At 43.3% G+C, this 22,335-nt stretch overlaps 1 protein-coding gene across 1 annotated transcript in view; it reads right to left on the reverse strand.

Annotated features, from left to right (window-relative positions):
• The window catches only part of LOC121567442 (serine/arginine repetitive matrix protein 2-like), a 65,120-nt gene extending 47,949 nt beyond the window's left edge, over positions 1-17,171 (reverse strand). The window contains exons 1-2 of the mRNA XM_045220839.1: positions 16,689-17,171; positions 884-961 (exon numbers count right to left, since the gene is read on the reverse strand). Coding sequence (XP_045076774.1) covers positions 884-932 — 49 coding nt within the window. The 5' untranslated portion in view covers positions 933-961; positions 16,689-17,171. The remainder of the gene's footprint in view (positions 1-883; positions 962-16,688) is intronic.
• Positions 17,172-22,335: the final 5,164 nt, after the last annotated feature.

The raw sequence follows: 22,335 nt of genomic DNA on the forward strand, positions 1-22,335 counted from the left end.
CACCTGGAATGCTTTTCCAACAGTCTTGAAGGAGTTCCCACATATGCTGAGCACTTGTTGGCTGCTTTTCCTTCACTCTGCGGTTCGACTCATCCCAAACCATCTCAATTTGGTTGAGATCGGGGAATTGTGGAGGCCAGGTCATCTGATGCAGCACTCCATCACTCTCCTTCTTGGTAAAATAGCCCTTTCACAGCCTGGAGGTGTGTTGGGTCATTGTCCTGTTGAAAAACAAATGATTGTCCCACTAAGCCCAAACCAGATGGGATGGCGTATCGCTGCAGAATGCTGTGGTAGTCATGATGGTTAAGTGTGCCTTGAATTCTAAATAAATCAATGACAGTATCACCAGCAAAGCACCCCCACACCATAACACCCCCTCCTCCATGCTTTACAGTTGGAAATACACATGCGGAGATCATCCGTTCACCCACACCGCGTCTCACAAAGACACGGCGGTTGGAACCCAAAATCTCCAGATCAAAGGACACATTTCCACCGGTCTAATGTCCATTGCTCGTGTTTCTTGGACCAAGTAAGTCTCTTCTTCTTATTGGTGTCCTTTAGTAGTGGTTTCTTTGCAGCAATTCGACCATGAAGGCCTGATTCACACAGTCTCCTCTGAACAGTTGATGTTGAGATGTGTCTGTTACTTGAACTCTGTGAAGCATTTATTTGGGCTGCAATTTCTGAGGCTGGTAACTCTAATGAACTTATCCTCCGCAGCAGAGGTAACAAAACAAGATAAACGCATTGAAAATATGAATTTACAGTAGGTACATTCATTTTCACATTGACATAGAGTATATTAAAACATCTGAAGTTGAATAGAATACTCAACAATAGTGTCACAGGTGTGACAGTATCAGTGTTGACCTCTGACCTTGGTTGCTGGGCTTTCTCTGGCTGCCTCGGCCCGCCCCCTCAGGCATGGTGTGATGGTGTCACACGAAGTGGAAACCTGCAAAGGACAATCAACCGAAACATCACAACACTGAAAGAAATGAGCAAAATACAGTTGTTATTGTGCAACATAGGACATACTGTAGGACAGACAGCACTGCAATGAAAGTATGATTATTTCTGCAAAAATACTTTTTTTAAAATCTGAACTGGACCCCCATTTACAGTGTACTCTCATTTTGATGGGAATATAACTCTGCAATGTGCTCTAGCAGAGAATTAGGGCATGACATCAGGCAATTTCTATCTTTTCAAAGATTTTAGGTTCTTTCACCATTCACCGCTTTCAGGTGGCTGTTTTAAACCACTTGTACACCAGACACAGTGGATGTTCCATGGATATATTCTCTCTACTGGTTGGGTGTCACTGCTGAGGCCTCTTAAACAAAGACACAGAAATAATACCTGAGAAAGTACCAGAGTTGCAAGAGCTTCTAATTCAAAAAGGCCTTTCTCAGGCTACGATTCCAGTCCAGTGAAGCCCAGTCCCTTTGGTTTAGACAGAGCGAAGCCAAAAGCAAACTTTATCATCGCCGAAGTGCCTTCCGCTCCTTTAACTCAAAGAGGAAAGCGTAGAAAGGGAGAAGGAAAAAATGTTCAGCAGAACTTGGAGCCCAAGCAATTAAAAGGCTGAAACACGAGAGATGCTGTTTGGGAAATAGGAGGGGAGGAGGAGGGCATACACAGCCGCATGGAATAATTATTTTCTCTTTCTCCACACACAGAAAAAGATGAGAATACAGAACATGTGTAATGTTTGGCTGTGAGACAAGAATGTGCTCTTCTCTGGTTCTATAGCAGTGTGTTGAGTATGTGCTGTGGAGGCAGGGGGTTGTGGCACTGGCGGACAGGAAGTCTTTAGGAGCAACGTTCAAGTTTCAAGTTTTAATGTCACATGCACAAGTACAGTGAAATGCCTTTCTTGCACGCTCTAAACGCAACAACGCAGTAATCAATAACAATGTAGTACTAAAAATAACATAAGGTAGAACAAAAACACAAGAAATAAAACTAACTAATAAGATGAACACATGAAAATAAGAAGCTATGATACAGGGTCAGTTCCAATACCATATTTACAATGTTCAGCGTTACTGGAGTGATAGAGGTAGATATGTATAGGGGTAAGGTGACTAGGCATCAGGATGTATGATAAACAGAGTAGCAGCACCGTAAATGAAGATTGTATGTGAGTCTGTGTGCGTGTGTGTAGAGTCAGTATAAATGTGTGTGCATGTTATGTGTGTGTGTAGGAGTGTCAGTGTGCGTGAGTGTGTAGAGTCCTGTGAGTGCGCTTCAAATCAAATCAAATCAAACCAAATCAAATTGTATTTGCCACATGCGCCGAATACAACAGGTGTGGACTTTACAGTGAAATGCTTACTTACAAGCCCTTAACAAACAATGCAGTTTTTTAAGAAAAATTAATAAATAGAGCAGCAGTAAAATAAAATAGCAGTAGGGAGGCTATATACAGGGGGGTACCGGTACAGAGTCAATGTGCGGGGGGAACCGGCTAGTTGAGGTAATTGAGGTAATATGTACATGTGGGTAGAGTTAAAGTGACTATGCATAAATAGTAAACAGAGTAGCAGCAGCGTAAAAGAGGGGGATGGGGTGGGGGGGCAGTGCAAATAGTCCGGATAGGCATTATTAGCTGTTCAGGAGTCTTATGGCTTGGGGATAGAAGCTGTTGAGATGCCTTTTGGACCTAGACTTGGCGCTCCGGTACCGCTTGCCGTGCGGTAGCAGAGAGAACAGTCTATGACTAGGGTGGCTTGAGTCTTTGACAATTTTTAGGGCCTTCCTCTGACACTGCCTGGTATAGAGGTCCTGGATGGCAGGAAGCTTGACCCCAGTGATGTACTGGGCCGTACGCACGTAGTGCCTTGCGGTCGGAGGCCAAGCAGTTGCCATAACAGGCGGTGATGCAACCAGTCAGGATGCTCTCGATGGTGCAGCTGTATAACTTTTTGAGGATCTGAGGACCCATGCCAAATCTTTTCAGTCTCCTGAGGGGGAATAGGTTTTGTTGTGCCCTCTTCACGACTGTCTTGGTGTGTTTCGACCATGATAGTTTGTTGGTGATGTGGACACCAAGGAACTTGAAGCTCTCAACCTGTTCCACTACAGCCCCGTCGATGAGAATTGGGCCGTGCTCAGTCCTCTTTTTTTTCCTGTAGTCCACAATCATCTCCTTTGTCTTGATCACGTTGAGGGAGAGGTTGTTGTCCTGGCACCACATGGTCTCATCGTTGTCGGTGATCAGTCCTACCATTGTTGTGTCGTCGGCAAACTTAATGATGGTGTTGGAGTCGTGCCTGGCCATGCAGTCATGGGTGAACAGGGAGTACAGGAGGGGACTGAGCACGCACCCCTGAGGGGCCCCCGTGTTGAGGATCAGCGTGGCAGACGTGTTGTTACCTACCCTTACCACCTGGGGGCGGCCCGTCAGGAAGTCCGGGATCCAGTTGCAGAGGGAGGTGTTTATTCCCAGGATCCTTAGCTTAGTGATGAGCTTTGAGGGCACTATGGTGTTGAACGCTGAGCTGTAGTCAAAGAATAGCATTCTCACGTAGGTGTTCCTCTTGTCCAGGTGGGAAAGGGCAGTGTGGAGTGCAATAGAGATTGCATCATCTGTGGATCTGTTGGGGCGGTATGCAAATTGGAGTGGGTCTAGGGTTTCTGGGATAATGGTGTTGATGTGAGCCATGACCAGCCTTTCAAACCACTTCATGGCTACAGAGGTGAGTGCTATGGGTCGGTAGTCATTTAGGCAGGTTATCTTAGTGTCCTTGGGCACAGGGACTATGGTGGTCTGCTTGAAACTTGTTGGTATTACAGACTCAGTCAGGGACATGTTGCCAGTTGGTCAGCACATGCTCGGGGTACATGTCCTGGTAATCCGTCTGGCCCTGCGGCCTTGTGAATGTTGACCTGCTTAAAAGTCTTACTCACATCGGCTACGAGAGCGTGATCACATAGTCATCCGGAACAGCTGATGCTCTCATGCATACTTCAGTGTTGCTTGCCTCGAAGCGAGCATAGAAGTGATTTAGCTCGTCTGGTAGGCTTGTGTCACTGGGCAGTTTGCGGCTGTGCTTCCCTTTGTAGTCTGTAATAGTTTTCAGGCCCTGCCACATCTGACGAGCATCAGAGCCGGTGTAGTACGATTCAATCTTAGTCCTGTATTGACTCTTTGCCTGTTTGATGGTTCATCGGAAAACATAGCGGGATTTCTTATAAGCTTCCAGGTTAGAGTCCCGCTCCTTGAAAGCGGCATCTCTACCCTTTAGCTCATTGCGGATGTTGCCTGTAATCCATGGCTTCTGGTTGGGGTATGTACGTACGGTCACTGTGGGGACGACGTCATCGATGCACTTATTGATGAAGCTGGTGACTGATGTGGTGTACTCCTCAATGCTATCTGAAGAATCCCGGAACATATTCCAGTCTGTGCTAGCAAAACAGTCCTGTAGCTTAGCATCTGCGTCATCTGACCACTTTTTTATTAACCGAGTCACTGGTGCTTCCTGCATTAGATTTTGCTTATACGCAGGAATCAGGAGGATAGAGTTATGGTCAGATTTGCCAAATGGAGGGCGAGGGAGAGCTTTGTATGCGTCTCTGTGTGTGGAGTAAAGGTGGTCTAGAATTTTTTTCCCTCTGGTTGCACATTTAACATGCTGATAGAAATTAGGCAGAACGGATTTAAGTTTCCCTGCATTAAAGTCCCTGGCCACTAGGAGCGCTGCCTCTGGATGAGCGTTTTCCTGTCTGCTTATGGCCTTATACAGCTCATTGAGTGCAATCTTAGTGCCAGCATCAGTTTGTGGGGGTAGGTAGACAGCTACAAAAATATATAGATGAAAACTCTCTTGGAAACTCTTGTGGTCCTCTGTAGCTCAGCTGGTAGAGCACGGCGCTTGTAACGCCAAGGTAGTGGGTTTGATCCCCGGGACCACCCATACACAAAAAAAAGAATGTATGCACGCATGACTGTAAGTCGCTTTGGATAAAAGCGTCTGCTAAATGGCATTTTATTATTATTATTATTATTATTAAATAGTGTGGTCTACAGCTTATCATGAGATACTCTACCTCAGGTGAGCAAAACCTCGAAACTTCCTTAGTATTAGATTTTATGCACCAGCTGTTGTTTACAAATATACACAGACCGCCACCCCTTGTCTTACCGGAGTCAGCCGTTCTATCCTGCCGATGTAGCGTATAGCCCGCTAGCTGTATGTTATCCATGTCGTCGTTCAGCCACGACTCGTGAAACATAAGATATTACAGTTTTTAATGTCCCGTTGGTAGGATAACCTTAGTCTTAGGTCATCCAATTTGTTCTCAAATGATTGAACATTGGCTAATAGGATCGATGGAAGAGGCAGTTTACTCGCTCGCCGTCGGATCCTTACAAGGCACCCCGACTTACGTCCACGATATCTCCGTCTCTTTCTCATGCGAATGATGGGGATTTGGGCCTAGTCGGGTGTCTGTAGAATATCCTTCGCATCCGACTCATTGAAGAAAAAAATCTTCGTCCAATACGAGGTGAGTAATCGTTGTCCTGACATCCAGAAGCTCTTTTTGGTCATAAGAGACGGTGGCAGAAACATTATGTACAGAATAAATTACAAATAACGCGAAAAAGCACACATAATAGTACAATTGGTTAGAGGGCTGTAAAACGGCAGCCATCTTCTCCGGCACCATTGCAACTCAGATAGATTAGAGACAGAGCAAAAAAAAAAAAATGATGAGACAGCCTACAGGGAGGAGGTCAGTGACCTGGCAATGTGGTGCCGGGACAAACTCTCCCTTAACGTCAGTAAGACAAAGGCCCCGTCAATGTGGATGGCGGCGTGCTCGCCCCCCAGTTTCCTGTAGTCCACGATCAGGTCCTTTGTCTTACTGACGTTAAGGGAGAGTTTGTCCCGGCACCACATTGCCAGGTCACTGACCTCCTCCCTGTAGGCTGTCTCATCATCACCGGTGATCAGGCCTACCACCATCGTGTTGTCAGCAAACTTGATGATGGTGTTGGAGTCGTGAACAGAGAGTACAGGAGGGGACTAAGCACACACCCCTGTGGGGCCCCCGTGTTGAGGGTCAGCGTGGCGAAGGTGATGTTGCCTACCCTCACTACCTGGGGTCGGCCCGTCAGGAAGGCCAGAATCCAGTTGCGGAGGGAGGTGTTCAGTGTCAGGGTCCTAAGCTTGGTGACGAGCTTGGAGGGGACAATGGTGTTGAACGCTGAGCTGTAGTCAATGAACAGCATTCTCACATACTGTAGGTATTCCTCTTACTGTATCTAGGTGGCTGAGGGCAGTGTGGAGTGCAATTGAGATTGTGTCGTCTATGAATCTATTGGGACGGTATGCAAATGGTGGGTCTAGAGTTGATGTGTGCCATAACAAGCTTTTCAAAGCACTTCATGATTGCAGATGTGAGTGCAGGGCATTAGTTGTTATGGCTTGAAGCCTTAGAGTTCTTGGGAACAGGAATGATGGAAGTCATCCTAAAACATGTGGGGATTACAGACTGGGACAAGGAGAGGTTCAGACTGGGACAAGGAGTGGGGGCCATGGACCCTCGCGAGACAGCTGCAGACAGCAGGGTTGTCCTACATCATAAAGACTCTCCTAAAAAACCTCCACAGCCAAAACATAATCAAGGAAGTACGGCGAGTGGGATCGATTAGGGTACTCCAAGTCCAGTATCGGAGGGAAATGTTCTTGACACCAAAATTTGACATTTCTGTTAGAAATCTTCTAACTTTCTTGTTTTGCCAAGAATTCCACAGCATGACAGAGCAAGGAAATTGCTTCATATACTGGGAATTAAGCAATCCCTCTAATCTGTCATTGTCCTCCAACTGAAGACCTTTCTGTGGGTTGTGTAGTAGTTCAAATTGAAAGCCTCAATATTGGGAACAAAGAACTGTGTCTTTGTGTTTGTGTTGGCATGACGCAGGCCACAGAGACCTCTCTCCATCTATCATAATGCTTAATGTCGGTGATGGAAGTCAAACGTTACTTCATTAGCCAAGTTTAATGATCTGTTCTGGACTTTTTGCAGCCATAAGAAATGTAGAAATTGCCTTGGAGCAAGCCATATCTCACCACAACTCCCCCATTTTATTTCCAGAGCCTGTTTCCAGTACTGTATTACCTAATTAAAAGCCTCTTCCTGTAAGCGCTACGATAAAGACTTCAGAACACCACTCGGCCCTGCTTGTCTACCCCATATATACTTTCTTGGCTCCACCGCTTGTTTGCTGTGAAATTCCTGAATTCCAGAAACAGGATTGTGGTAAGAATGAACTTTGCTTCCCCCACAAAACCTCTTAAGTGTAGTTTCTAATAGTGTTTGTCTGTTGGGGTGGGGTAGTGTGTGTGGGGGAGGGAGGGGGGTGCAAGTTGTTGGGTTGTTTGAAAGAGAGGGGAGGAAATGGGCCAACATCTGGTTAACTCTGAGGTTACAGTGAGGTTAGAGAGACTGCTGAAGCATAGCAGCCACCCCCAAGCCCCCTTGTACAACAGTGTGTACTTTACTGTTCTCTGAGCACTCCACCATGTTCCTGGTACATGGTACATGTAACTTTATCATTATGAAGGATAGGCTGTGAGAGGCCTCTTCAGGCCCTGTAATTTGGCACATTTTGGTCGCATCGCTCATGCTGCTGATCCAGGTGCATCCAAGAGCTCTTTCAGCTCAGCTATGCTATCTGACACAGCCGACGGATGGAAATCAAACTTTGCGCTGACAGAACCCAAATACGGGAGAGAACAGCTGGACAGCTGCTTCAGAGTGTGTGTGTATGTGCATGTGCGTGTGTGCTCTGTGTGTGTTCTGTGTGTCTGTGTGTGATTGTGTTGGTGTATGCCTATAAAATTGCACTAGATGTGCATTTTTCACTGACTTTAGGCTTGAGTTGTATATTTATTACTTAGTTCAGGCTCAGCCTGTACTTTTCTATAGGAATGTACAGTTTTAGCAACGGATGTGTTCCTTTTCCATAAAACAGTTACTAAAAAACAAACCTTAATGTGGCTCATTAAGGCCATAATAAAATGGATTAAGGGATAAGTATAGATAAAGCTCCATTCCTAGTTAAAACAAAAAGTTATATGACTCTAATCAAAACCACCATGAGTCTAATCATTTACGTAAAATTCAATAACAATCACTTTGTGTTCTAATTCCTGACATCCATTCTAAAGTGAATTTTCTGAAGTCAGCTTAACTATCATGCTATGCACTTCATTATCTAATGCAAGTGTCTTTAGGCTGTTGAACTCATTGATCAAGTGTCTGTTATGCTGTTGAACTCATTGATCCAATCCACAGAACCATGCAGACGTCAGTCGAGCCATGACTTGACATTGTTGATTCCTATTAACAATTGCATGATTATTAACAACCACATGCTTCCTTTTAACAATTGCATGATTATTAACATTTGCATGATTCCTAATAACAATTCCATACAGCCAGCCGACTGGCCAGCCGACTGGTCCCATCTGGCCGGCCGACTGGTCCCATCTCAGAATTATAGGCATGACGCAAGATAGGATTCCAAACAGATGTAAATAACAATTATTGGCTATCCAGCAAGCTAGCTAGCTAACTTTACTAGCTAACAGTGAGGAGACACAATAATACAAAAATGTAACTGATAAGCTGGTTTTACTATAAAAGATATTTGGACATTCTGAACCGTCTGCGGGTCATCCACTGCCATAGGTTCCTCAGCTCCACGATCTGAGCTGACAGTTTATAGCTCTACTAACTTGAGATTAATGATGTCACAATCCCAAAATCTCCCAAAAACATACAGAGTGATCCTGGGAAAATCATTTCGTAACCTTGGATTCCTGAGATTGTTGTTTTATATATGCAAATTCACAGCGCTTCCATATTCCGTATGCGTTTTTGGATTAGTGTTTATGACCTCATCAAACTTCCCTGGAATCTGTGTCAAAGATGTGAAGAGAGAAACGGTCAACCTACTGAACAATTGAACGCACACAGACACACACACACAGACACACACACACACACACACACACACTGTACTCTTGAACATACAAGTATGCGTGTGGGGAAGGAGGGAGAGGGGGGCAACCTTGGGATGTTCAACAGTTGATACCGTCACAGAGGGGGTCAGTTTTGGAGGAAGGGTGGATGGGGGGGACAAAACATTAATAATAATAACCTTAATAATACCAAATAAATACACAGAGAGAGGGAGGGACGATGACCGCTGGGGACCACAACAACAGGGGGGTGCGTCAGCGACAGGGAGGCTGCTCCATTGTCCATCCAGAGGCAGAGCGTGCAGCGGCAATTGTTAGAGGACCAGCATGTTTCCCCTGGGTCAGAGAGGCCCAGCAGCCCATACAGTGGGCCACAGCCCAGACTCTTCTCTCCTGCCACCTCCTTATTCTCTCAGACAACAAAGGGCTTCTTTTGTGTCAGGGAGGGAGTGGGGAGGGAGGGCTGGACAAGACCCTGATCATAATGGAAAACGCTGGGTAGGGAGGCGGCACGCGCATGTGGAACACACATTAACACACATACACAAACTCCTACAGGCACATACAATAAACTGAAAGTGTTTGGTTAAGAGACGTAAGGGTAAAAGTCTAAAGAGATCCGGTCCAGTGGTGGTGTTTAGGCTACTGAATGTAGGGAACATGGTATGTGGTCTCTGTTGTACATGGTCCTGCCTTGCAACAGTTGATCTTTTGTTATCTTGGCGCTCAATTAATGAGCTGAACACTCAGATGTCTCAACCGCTAAATCAGTATGACCCTCAGGATTCTAGTCAGAGACAATAATCTCTGTCTAGCAGCTGACCAGGAGTGGATAATACATTTTGGTTGAGTCATGGTGAATTACAGTAGACCCAGTGGCTCTGAGGATTAAGGGTTAAAAGCTCATTGGTTTAAAGGTTATCTAAATATATAGATGTAATATGTGCCATTTCTTAGCAGACACTTTATCTATGATCTGGACTGGTCATCTGAAGTTATTTGAAGCAGACGGACACAGTCGTGCTGCTGTGGTCAACGACGAACACTAAATGTGATTTGATAAGATTTTAAATTGGGTGTGATGGACAGGCTTTTTATTTTGAGCCGGGTTGAATTAGAGCCAACATCCGCTGGCCTATGTAGGCCTGCTTTATGAAATGATGCTGTTTATTTATTTCATGACCAACCACAACTCTCAGGGGCTCCTCTGTCCAAAACGGAGAAATTGCACTTCTGGTTAACTACGTCAAACAGCCGCTCCAACAAAATAACAGCTGTGTTCTTCAGTAATATGCTACATGTGAGCAATTACCAAGTAAACAATGTGGCGATGTCACCAGGGAAAAGTTGATGTAACAGGGACACTGCCCGGCATGGATGGGGTAGTTGACATCGACCTTGATGTCAGCAATCAGAGACAAGAGACTAAAATTATCCCATGTTCTGTTCCTTTCTGGGATGTGTCATGATTCCAACAAAGGCCATCAATCCCCTAGAGAGCTTCCATAAGGGGGGAAGAAAATCCAGAAAATTGGCCCGGGAAAGCTGCAACATCCAAAGTTCCTGGAGCTCTATAAAAGTGTCATCGGCTGTAGTAAAGAATGGGGCCATAAAGAAAGACAATGGGGGAGGCGCTGGGATCCAAGAGGCAGTCAAACAACGTGCCAGGAGGGAAATTCCAGTCCCATGCACGGGACTAATTATAGATGCTGAGATGTACTGTAGAAGAGAATACCTGTCTGTCTGTCTGTCTGTCTGTCTGTCTGTCTGTCTGTCTGTCTGTCTGTCTGTCTGTCTGTCTGTCTGTCTGTCTGTCTGTCTGTCTGTCTGTCTGTCTGTCTGTCTGTCTGTCTGTCTGTCAGTCAGTCAGTCAGTCAGTCAGTCAGTCAGTCAGTCAGTCAGTCAGTCAGTCAGTCAGTCAGTCAGTCAGTCTGTCTGTCTGTCTGTCTGTCTGTCTGTCTGTCTGTCTGTCTGTCTGTCTGTCTGTCTGTCTGTCTGTCTGTCTGTCTGTCTGTCTGTCTGTCTGTGTGGTATTGTAGTGTACTGTAGGAGGTGACAACACAGTGTGTTGACAGAAGGGTGGGGGGTTAATGGGCACAGAGGTGCCAGGAAAGGTGGAGAGGTGTCATACACAGTGCATGGAGTCAGGGAGGGAGGGACAGTATTGGGAGGGAGATGAGGCTGAAAGTTGGAGGACTGAGGACGGGGAGACGGGGTATTTACAATGAAGAGGTCACAAGGAAAGAGTGGGGGCCATGGACCCGTGGGAGGAGACACATTTATGTGTGTGCGTGAGAGGGAGAGTTGGGATTGATGACTCAAGGAAAACACTTCCATGAGACAGTCTGGTCCTGAGTCACCTGACAGACAGAGGAACATATTCACAGCCACACACACCAACAATATACACACCTGCACATGGGAATAAAATCACATAACCACACAGGGCCATGGACCGGTGGGAGGAGACACATTTATGTGTGTGCGTGAGAGGGAGAGTTGGGATTGATGACTCAAGGAAAACACTTCCATGAGACAGTCTTGTCCTGAGTCACCTGACAGACAGAGGAACATATTCACAGCTACACACACCAACAATATACACACCTGCACATGGGAATAAAATCACATAACCACACACACCAACAGTTGCCTCAAAGAAAGAAAAAAAGGGCTCCCCAACATCAAATCACAGTGAACACATTATTACCCCCCCCCTCTCTCTTTCCCTCTCTCTCTGTCTCTTTTTCTCGTGACATCTTCAAATCTGAAAGCCCTTTGAAAAGCTTCAAGGGTCTTGCTCCTCCACAGGCCACTAAGTGTGCTGTGAGGTCTGTAATATTGTGGTATCCCGTTCTCTCACTGTCACCGCTAAAGCTAATTCTGAGCAGCGTAGAGGCTGCTCTGCTCAGAGGAATATGGTAGTTCTTTCTCTGTCCCAACCAAATATCCTACTATTATTGTGTATTTAGGATTTAGAGAGTCCTAAAAAGTGACCGTCAAAATCAGAGCTGTGTGTGTCTGCTCCAATGGACAAAACAAATGAGTGTCAGTCACAAAATACAGATCACCATATCTTGCCATTCAAAGACACATACTTGCATCATATGCAGGTAGACCGACATAGACCAATCAGACACATACACATACAGTACTTCTGTCTCCATACATCACTGAGCTTATAAAAATCTAGAGACCAAAGCCAAGAGTACATTGTTGTGTGCAGGTTTTTGACTGTGCTGTATATTCAGATGTGCCCTGCTGGTATTGGCTGGCTCTCTCTTGGATTCTGCCGGGGGACCCAGTTGCACAGAGCTGGGAAGCTCATCAGTGCAAACACATCCAAATTCCTGGAGCTGGAGAGCCGTGCTCCAGGAGGAAATGGGGATTAAGCCTATTCCCTCTGAGCATTTGGGGGAAGGGGGCTCACACTCCTGAAGTTAGGGAGTTAGGGGGAACGAAGAGAGGACAAGTTGCTGAAAGAGATGGGGCTGTTTCTATTACAAAAAGGATGGAACTGGGCTGAGGAAGGAACGCAATGCCGGCTTTCAAAGCTAACAGGACTTATCTGCATTTAAGCTCCAGACTGCAGGGGCCTGAACACTCAGGGCAGAGAGGGAGGGTTTGGGACGCTTCCTGTTGCTCCGTTCAGATTCCATGACCAATTCCTATTCCCATTCTTCCCTTTGATATGGTCCAAATAGCCAAACAATACCCTTTCTCCCGCAAGACTCCCGCTTCAGCCCAGCTCCCAAGGTTATGTATAAGATCACGCTACACGGCCATTTTCAAAATACAATGCATTCGGAAAGTATTCAGACCCCTTGACTTTTTCCACATTTTGTTACGTTAGAGCCTTATTCTAAAATTGATTAAATAAATAAACATCCTCATCAATCTACACACAATACCCCATAATGACAAAGCGAAAATAGGTTTTTAGAATTTTTTGCAAATGTATAAAAAAATAATAAAAAAAATACCTTATTTACATAAGTATTCTGACCATTTGCTATGAGACTTGAAATTGACCTCAGGTGCATCCTGTTTCCATTGATCATCCTTGAGATGTTTCTACAACTTGATTGGACTCCACCTGTGGTAAATTCAACTGATTGGACATGATTTGGAAAGGCACACACATAAGGTCCCACTGTTGACAGTGCATGCCAGAGCAAAAACCAAGCCATGAGGTTGAAGGAATTGTCCGTAGAGCTCCGAGACAGGATTGTGTCGAAGCACAGATCTGGGGAAGGGTACCAAAACATTTCTGCAGCATTGAAGGTCCCCAAGAACACATTGGCCACCATCATTCTTAAATGGAAGAAGTTTGGAACCACCAAGACTCTTCCTAGAGCTGGCCGCCCGGCCAAACTGAGCAATCGGGGGAGAAGGGCCTTGGTCAGGGAGGTGACCAAGAACCTGATGGTCACTATAACAGACCTCCAGAGTTCCTCTGTGGAGATGGGAGAACCTTCCAGAAGGACAACCATCTCTGCAGCACTCCACCAATCAGGCCTTTATTGTAGAATGGCCAGACGGAAGCCACTCCTCAGTAAAAGGCACATGACAGCCCGCTTGGAATTAGCCAAAAGGCACCTAAAGGACTCTCAGACCATGAGAAACAAGATTCTCTGGTCTGATGAAACCAAGATTGAACTCTTTGGCCTGAATGCCAAGCGTCACGTCTGGAAGAAACCTGGCACTACGGTACGGTGAAGCATGGTGGTGGCAGCATCATGCTGTGGGGATGTATTTCAGTGGCAGGGACTGGGAGACTAGTCAGGATCGAGGGAAAGATGAACAGAGCAAAGTACAGAAAGATCCTTGATGAAAACCTGCTCCAGAGTGCTCAGGACCTCAGACTGGGGCGAAGGTTCACCTTCCAACAGGACAACGACCCTAGGAACACAGCCAAGACAACGCGTGGGGGGGTATTGTGTGTAGATGGATGAGGATTTTTATTTATTTAATCCATTTTAGAATAAGGCTGTAACTTAACAAAGAGTGGAAAAAGTCAAGGGGTCTGAATACTTTCCGAATGCACTGTAGGTAAGAGACACAGTTGTGAAAAATGTTTGTGTTGGAGGGATTCACTGTGTGTTTTCCTGGATGTTTTGCTATGAGAGAGGTATTAGTAAGATTGCCACACCAAAGGCCTTGCTTGTCAAGTGTTTGCCAAGACTCAAATAGTTGTCCGGATCATGTTTGAAGAGAAAATAATTATGAATTACACTTTTTGAAATCCTCCAACAAAGATCTTCAGAAGGCTTGTCAAAGAAGACAAGGAATTCTAATTCAGTTCAGTCCAATGCAAGTGAATAATCTGTGTTTGCTATTGAATAGGTGCATATGCACACAACATGTTTGCAGGGGAAATCTTGCCCGTTGTTATTGGCATTGAGTGACTTTGAAGGAGGGATGTTCTCTGAAAATAGCTCCAACCAGTTGATCCCTGCTAAAGACCTGGCTGAGATTAATTCATCCAGTTTGACTTTAAATATACCCAGGGATGACTGTGGTTGTTTCAGATTAAACTATTACTACACTTATACAATCCTCACTCTCTTTTCCTGCCATGATAGGGATCTCTCCGATGACTAATATGCTGTTAAGGGCCAAGAGAGGGAATGGGGAGGGGTGTTCAATCATAGAATTAGGAATTAGAATACTAGAATGGACATGAACCTTCTTACGATGGTCCAAAGGTCAGCCATGTTGGTCAGGGAGTTGGTTTGCCAGTGCTGTGATAAGATATTGTGTAAAACAATGAATGTGAAAAAAATGTCTGCACTGTATGTATGTGTGTTAGCTAGCTAGCCTGCCAGTTTAGAGGAATGATTCCATAAATTATTTAAATTAACTGCCAATATGCCAACATTCTATTCAAACAATGCAGTCAATCTCCACAGCCATACACTGTCTCAATTCAGTTGACAATAGGACTTAGACAAGTTGTAAATGTAACAAGTAGTGATATTGTATAATATAATAGCACTCACAGCTTTCCAAGAAAACAAAATCTGAGACATTTATGGTCTGTTTACATAAGGGATAATCAACGAGGGGCTATTCGCTCTATGGAAAATAATGAATGACCTTGGAAGGTGTGTTCAGAGAACGCATTGAGTGCCAAGTTGATTATCCCTTTCATACCATAGCACATTTGCCGCTAGAAATGTGTTCTTTTGCCGGTAGAAACGTGTTCAACATCCACTGAAGTAGATAGCAAGTTTACTAGATAGCTACAGTAGTTGCCTTGGTAACCAAACAAACAGACTTGCTTGTTTAGCTAACCAAACTATCAGTCCTAGCTCACCATTATGAAAATCGAATTCAACAACGCCAATAATGTTTTAAATTCAACTTTTACTTTAAAAAGCAGCTCAAACATAGAACAGGTAGGAATGAACTATAGCCATTGAATTCTAATGTGCTAATATACTGTGGGTTATAGGGAAATAATGCACGCTCTAGCATGCCCTTCAAGCCAATCAGAAACAAGTATCCAACAATGCCATGGTATAAATATATTTTAGAGGCTATTTATACAGAAAATTGGTATAAAACTTGTATAAACTGTATTTATAATTATATGACAATATTTTAGGTTGACTATAATTCCATTACACAATTTCTGATACATCACATGACTTACTTTTATTTTCCTCTACTGCCATTAATTTGCAATTAGACTGGTTTTGGATTTCTCCCTGACCAAGATGGCTGCCATTATGGCATTTTTAAGGATTATGACATAGTCTCTCCAGTAATTTAATAGGATCTTAATGGCTTTAATTAAGATCATAGGGGATACTGAGATGTTTTATTTGTCCACTCTGGATAGATGACATTGCAGTTGATTTGCTGGAGAACTTCATGTTGGTTGAGCAAGAATGGCCCTCCTGAGCAACTTTAAGGAGAATTTCCATTGAAAGTGATTTTTAGTCCAGGACTATAGGCTTACTCTTTGTCCAGGAAACCATACCAAAAGGTCCGGAATGAGATCATTCTTTCAGCATTTCTGAGTGAGATCTTGGACATTCTCCTACCTGCAGTACTCTAGCCGGTTTTGGAAAGAGGGCGGGGCACAGGCAATCAAAACCGGGAAAAGAAAGACTCAATTAAACACTTGAAATTCTGGTAAAGATTATGGGGAATAACTACAGAAATGTTACTGTGGCCAAATAAATAATTTTTTATTCAGCTGTGGGTTTTTGATCACGTCTCTGCGCAATAATTAGAATATGCTACCAATGACTCAATGAGGCTGCCCAGTGTTCAGTCACATTAATTAGTTATGTTTGACAAGCTCAGAAAGTTTGTTATTATTACACCAGTAAATCCTTTATATGATCAGTAACACCCTATACTGTACTGTCTGTGTCTTATCTGATATACAAAGTTATCCTCATTCACTTTGTGGCAGACAAATACGTGCCATTATCAATATGAAACAATAGTCCTACATAGCCTAATGTATGGAGGGATAGAGTATGCACGTAGCTATTGATAACATGTATATAAAACAGAGAAACAAAAAACATAAACATATTTTTATCATAGGTTTGTCCAGGGGTGTTAAACATGCGACGATGTCATTCAGTGAGGTGAAACTAAATAAATCACTTGGCATTAGCATCTAATAATACATTAATATAGAGAGCATAAACTTACCTTTACAGGTATGTGGAGAGGAGACATGAAAACCTATGCTGCTGTGCTGCTGTCTTGATCAGTGTTCCTCTTCCCACCGCACTCCGATAAACTCCTTTGACTTAACCTGTACTTTGTCACTCTATTATGTTGTTGATTTATCACACAGTCTGGACGCTTTGGGGTAGATAGTTTTATTTCGGTGTCTTCCGCACACAAGAGCTCCAAAAAACGAGAAATTAAACTCCGCTTTCAATTCTTGGTCTTCCCCCTTCTTGGCACAAGCCTCGCTCGCCGCTTAATGCCAGGAACCATCCCCTTTGGCTTGAATCACTGCTTCACCTGATGGATCATCCTCACAAAGTAACGGTTTTACATCACGCGAGCGTTTGTACTTGTTTGACAATCCCGGGAAAATAAGACACGTCAATACAGCTCTAGGTCTCCTCAACATATATCACCCAGCACTAGAGTGAAAGTGAAGGGGTATGATAAAAGTGCCCGGTGTCGGAGGAAAAGTCCGATTTCCCACCGCCTCTGAAAACTCATATATGGTTTTCCTTTCTTTCCTCCTTGAAAGGCGTCGCGAACATCTCTGATTGCCCGTACTACATTACACATACACTAATAGTATTATAGGAAGTGTCTAATAGTAGGCGTGTGTGCATAGCGGCGGGAAGTAGGGATGCTGCACACCTGATAAATCACAATACAAAAATAATTAATATAAATATATATATACAGTACCAGTCAAAAGTTTGGACACACCTACTCATTCAAGGGTTTTTCTTTATTTTTACTATTTTCTACATTGTAGAATAATAGTGAAGACATCGAAACGATGAAATAACACATATGGAATAATGTAGTAACCAAAAAAGTGTTAAACAAATCAAAATATATTTTATTTTTGAGATTCTTCAAATAGCCACCCTTTGCCTTGATGACAGCTTTGCACACTCTTGGCATTCGCTCAACAAACTTCACCTGGAATGCTTTTCCAACAGTATTGAAGGAGCACTTGTTGGGTGCTTTTCCTTCACTCTGCGGTCCGACTCATCCCAAACCATCTCAATTTGGTTGAGGTCGGGGGATTGCAGAGGACAGGTCATCTGATGCAGCACTCCATCACTCTCCTTCTTGGTAAAATAGCCCTTACACAGCCTGGAGGTGTGTTGGGTCATTGTCCTGTTGAAAAACAAATGATAGTCCCACTAAGCCCAAAGATGGGATGGCATATCGCTGCAGAATGCTGTGGTAGCCATGCTGGTTAAGTGTGCCTTGAATTCTAAATAAATCACAGACAGTGTCACCAGCAAAGCACCCCCACACCATAACACTCCCTCCTCCATGCTTTACGGTGGGAAATACACATGCGGAGATCATCCGTTCACCCACACAGCGTCTCACAAAGACACAGTGGTTGGAACCAAAATTCTCACATCTGGACTCCAGACCAAAGGACACATTTCCACCGGTCTAATGTCCATTGCTCGTGTTTCTTGGACCAAGCAAGTCTCTTCTTATTATTGGTCTCCTTTAGTAGTGGTTTCTTTGCAGCAATTCGACCATGAAGGCCTAATTCACACAGTCTCCTCTGAACAGTTGATGTTGAGATGTGTCTGTTACTTGAACTCTGTAAAGCATTTATTTGGGATGCAATTTCTAAGGCTGGTAACTCTAATGAACTTATCCTATGCAGCAGAGGTAACTCTGGGTCTTCCATTCCTGTGGCGGTCCTCATGAGAGCCAGTTTCATCATAGCGCTCAATGGTTTTTCCGACAAAACTTGAAGAAACTTTCAAAGTACTTTACATTTTCCGTATTGACTGACCTTCATGTCTTAAAATAATGATGGACTGTTGTTTCTCTTTGCTTATTTGAGCTGTTCTTGCCATAATATGGACTTTATCTTTTACCAAATAGGGCTATCTTCTGTATACCCCCTATACCTTGTCACAACACAACTAATTGGCTCAAACGCATTAAGAAGGCACACCTGTTAATTGAAATGCATTCCAGGTGACTACCTCATGAAGCTGGTTGAGAGAATGCCAAGAGTGTGCAAAGCTGTCATCAATGCAAAGTGTGGCTATTTGAAGAATCTCCAATATAAAATATATTTTGATTTGTTTAACACTTTTTTGGTTACTACATGATTCCATGTGTGTTATTTCATAGTGTTGATGTCTTCACTATTATTCTACAATGTAAAAAAAAACAAAAATAAAGAAGAACCCTTGAATGAGTAGGTGTGTCCAAACCTTTGACTGGTAGTGTAAATGTTCACCTTCCAACAGGACAACGAGCCTAAGCACACAGCCAAGACAATGCAGGAGTGGCTTCGGGACAAGTCTCTGAATGTCCTTGAGAGGCCCAGCCAGAGCACGGACTTGAACCCGATCGAACATCTCTGGAGAGTCCTGAAAATAGCTGTGCAGCGACACTCCCCATCCAACCTGAAAGAGCTTGAGAGGATCTGCAGAGAAGAATGGGAGAAACTCCCCAAAGACAGGTGTGCCAAGCTTGTAGCATCATACCCAAGAAGACTCGAGGCTGTAATCGCTGCCAAAGGTGCTTCAACAAAGTACTGAGTAAAGGGTTTGAATACTTATGTAAATGTGACATTTCAGTTTTTTATAAAAATGTGCTTTGTCATTATGGGGTATTGTGTGTAGATTGATGAGGGGAAAAAAACTATTGAATACATTTTAGAATAAGGCTGGAACATAATAAAATGTGGAAAAAGTCGAGGGGTCTGAATACTTCGCGAATGCACTGTAAGCCACCTCCAACGTCCAACCCGGCCTCACAACCGTATTGGGTGGGCAAGCGGTTTACTGATGTCAACGTTGTGAACAGACTGCCCCATGGTGGCGGTGGGGTTATGGTATGGGCATGCATAAGCTACGGACAACGAACACAATTGCATTTTATCAATGGCAATTTGAATGCACAGAAATACCATGACGAGATCCTGACGGCCATTGTGAGGCCAATTTTTTTTAAGGTACAGTATATTTTCTTTTCTTTTTGGGGTCGGGGGACCCCTGGCGACCGGGGGCCCTAAGCAACCGCTTATGTTGCTTATGCCTGGAACTGGCCCTGGGTGGTAATGACTGTGTGGCGGTAATAACAGGGTAATGTTAAATTGCATTAGTGGGTGGAAATGCATATCTACAATATCATTGATCGCTATAAGACAGTAAAATACTGTGTCATTTGATAAGCAGTTTTGAGCAGGGGTATGCCCATTTTTTACAAAAGTTACACAAAAAGTCGCTACTTTCTGATGGAAATAACCTGGTAATCATCATTACAGACACAGTTTGTTTTAGTAATGAGTGTTGGTAATGACAACCACAACATAATGAAACGTATTCTTTCAAATAGAAGACAATCTAGATGAGTTATAGCCATTGCGGTAATGATGCAGAATTAAAATATTATCTTATCTTGACATATTCAAAGTGACTTTTCTTAAAGGTGGAAATATAATTTCATACACTCATACATGTGATATCCTTGTTCTCCACAGTCACTTCCCAGTTCGTGTGTGACTTCATGTGTAAAATGTAGAAAAACGCTATAATTAATCATTTTGTTCAGAGTGAAGGTTATGACGCAATACTGTGAGACGACAGTATTTTGTTTAAAAAAAGTAACAAATGGCTTATGCACATCAAATATTTATATCGTTATTTGACTCTTTTTCTAAACAGGTTCATAAAATCTTTGTAATACATAGCAGAATATCAAAAGTCTGAGTGTGAGACAAGGCAAAAACAGTTCAAAACAGTGAAATCCAGACATTAAATGCTTTAGAAAATAAACACAAAATTGAAATTGAAAGCTGAAAAATAATGTATAAGGTTATTTTAGTGTCTACTTAATATATGTAAAATAAAAAAATCCCAATATCATATATATATATTTTTTTTTATCTACCCCTGAAACACAAAAAAAGCCTATAGTTGCGAAATTGCCCTAATATGGTGTGAGTCAGTCACGGTTCAGACATAGCAACATAAACGAGGTGAAACGATGTGAGTCCTCACTCATAGCCTGGAGTTCCCATCGTCAACTGATGTACTCCGACATCTGGACAGGTATTTAATTACCAACAACACAGAAGGTTGTCTTGGACACGTCAGGAAACCATTTGGGGGTTCACCTAGTAAACATGATATGGATACAATAAAATATAGTGGGCTTGGCCTATAGAAACAGTATAGTTCATTCCTTTGAATTCATTTGACTATGGTTGTTATAGGAGCACTTAACATTAACTTGCCGTTACAGCCTACCCGTACTTACAGAGTCGTAACAGCAGTCACTGTTTTGTATTTACAGTACTTACTTTGTATTTTTACTATACTTTTCTTTACTCCTATATAATAGAGTAGTGACCAATAAACAGTTGTGTAAATACCAATTCTGATGAAAATAAATTGTTTATCATATGAGCTTTTCATTCTACATGAGAATTTTAACACATCTGAAATTCCCCCATTGCCTAAATTGCCTCATATCCCTAAATTTCCCAATCAATAGAGTGCAGTTTTGCAGCACAACCCACATTTTTATTGTATTACAAATATTCATTCCCACACCTGGGGTCTGCTCTAGCAGTGCTGGTGAAGGATCTTACTCAAGGGTACAGAAACCATGCATTCTGAGACATAAGTTGGTTTGGTATACAGAGCCAAGTCACTGTTGTTGTGAATGCACATGCACAGAATTACACGCTCATTGGAATTCTTTACAGCTCTCCAATGAAACATTGTGATACAAAAGACCCACATTTTTAGAGGTCCATATTTTCACTTTAATGGGCTGTTGTCAAACAAAAGTGCGCACTCTGTCGCACTGTACACTGTATGTGCTTAGACACTCAAGCCCGACATGCACATTCAGTCATGCACAACTGAACACAAACACATGCAATGCCCAGAGACCTACTAAGCACATAACGAGAGTGTGGGGAGAAAGTGTAGAGGAGGGGGAGCGTGAGACATTCCAAAGGCACATCTGACCCTAACACAAACAAACACCATCCCTGCTTTCAAAAGGAGCAGACTGACCAGGAGTTTATCAGTCTGCATGGGCACAAGGTTTATTTTGGGAAGATAAACAGAAATGTCATGTTTGCACCATTCATGTCAGTCTTTTGTGCCACAGTGAGAAATTCTTGAGTCCCATTTTCTCTGCTAACAATCCGTTCAAATGAGGAGCCAGCAACACAGTGGAGTGGATACCCATGATAGGGGTCACGGAATGTCAAATGATCACAGTACCTTGTCAATAAAATTAGTACAGCTCAAACTACTGTAGTTCCAAATGATGACCATATTCTATGCTCCTTGATCTGTTATGTCATCAAATACCGTCTTTGATTTACTATTGCAATATCAAGCATCGTATACTTTTTCATTGATAATAATCACACACTTCAGCCAATTGGAACCATTTCCCATATCATTACTGTTGAAGACCCAGCAGGTCACATTGACGCATCCAACCCAGTCTGACTCTGAGGACCAGATGGAATTTGCAGCAGACAGCGAAAAACTCTAAGTGATTCTACAGAACATTCTGGAGTTCAGATACAGCTGAACATTATGCCATCCTATGATGCTCCACTCCAGTGCATCTTTGGCAGAAACAG

Source organism: Coregonus clupeaformis, chromosome 6 (genome assembly GCF_020615455.1).
Source record: "Coregonus clupeaformis isolate EN_2021a chromosome 6, ASM2061545v1, whole genome shotgun sequence".
Lineage (NCBI taxonomy): Eukaryota > Metazoa > Chordata > Actinopteri > Salmoniformes > Salmonidae > Coregonus > Coregonus clupeaformis.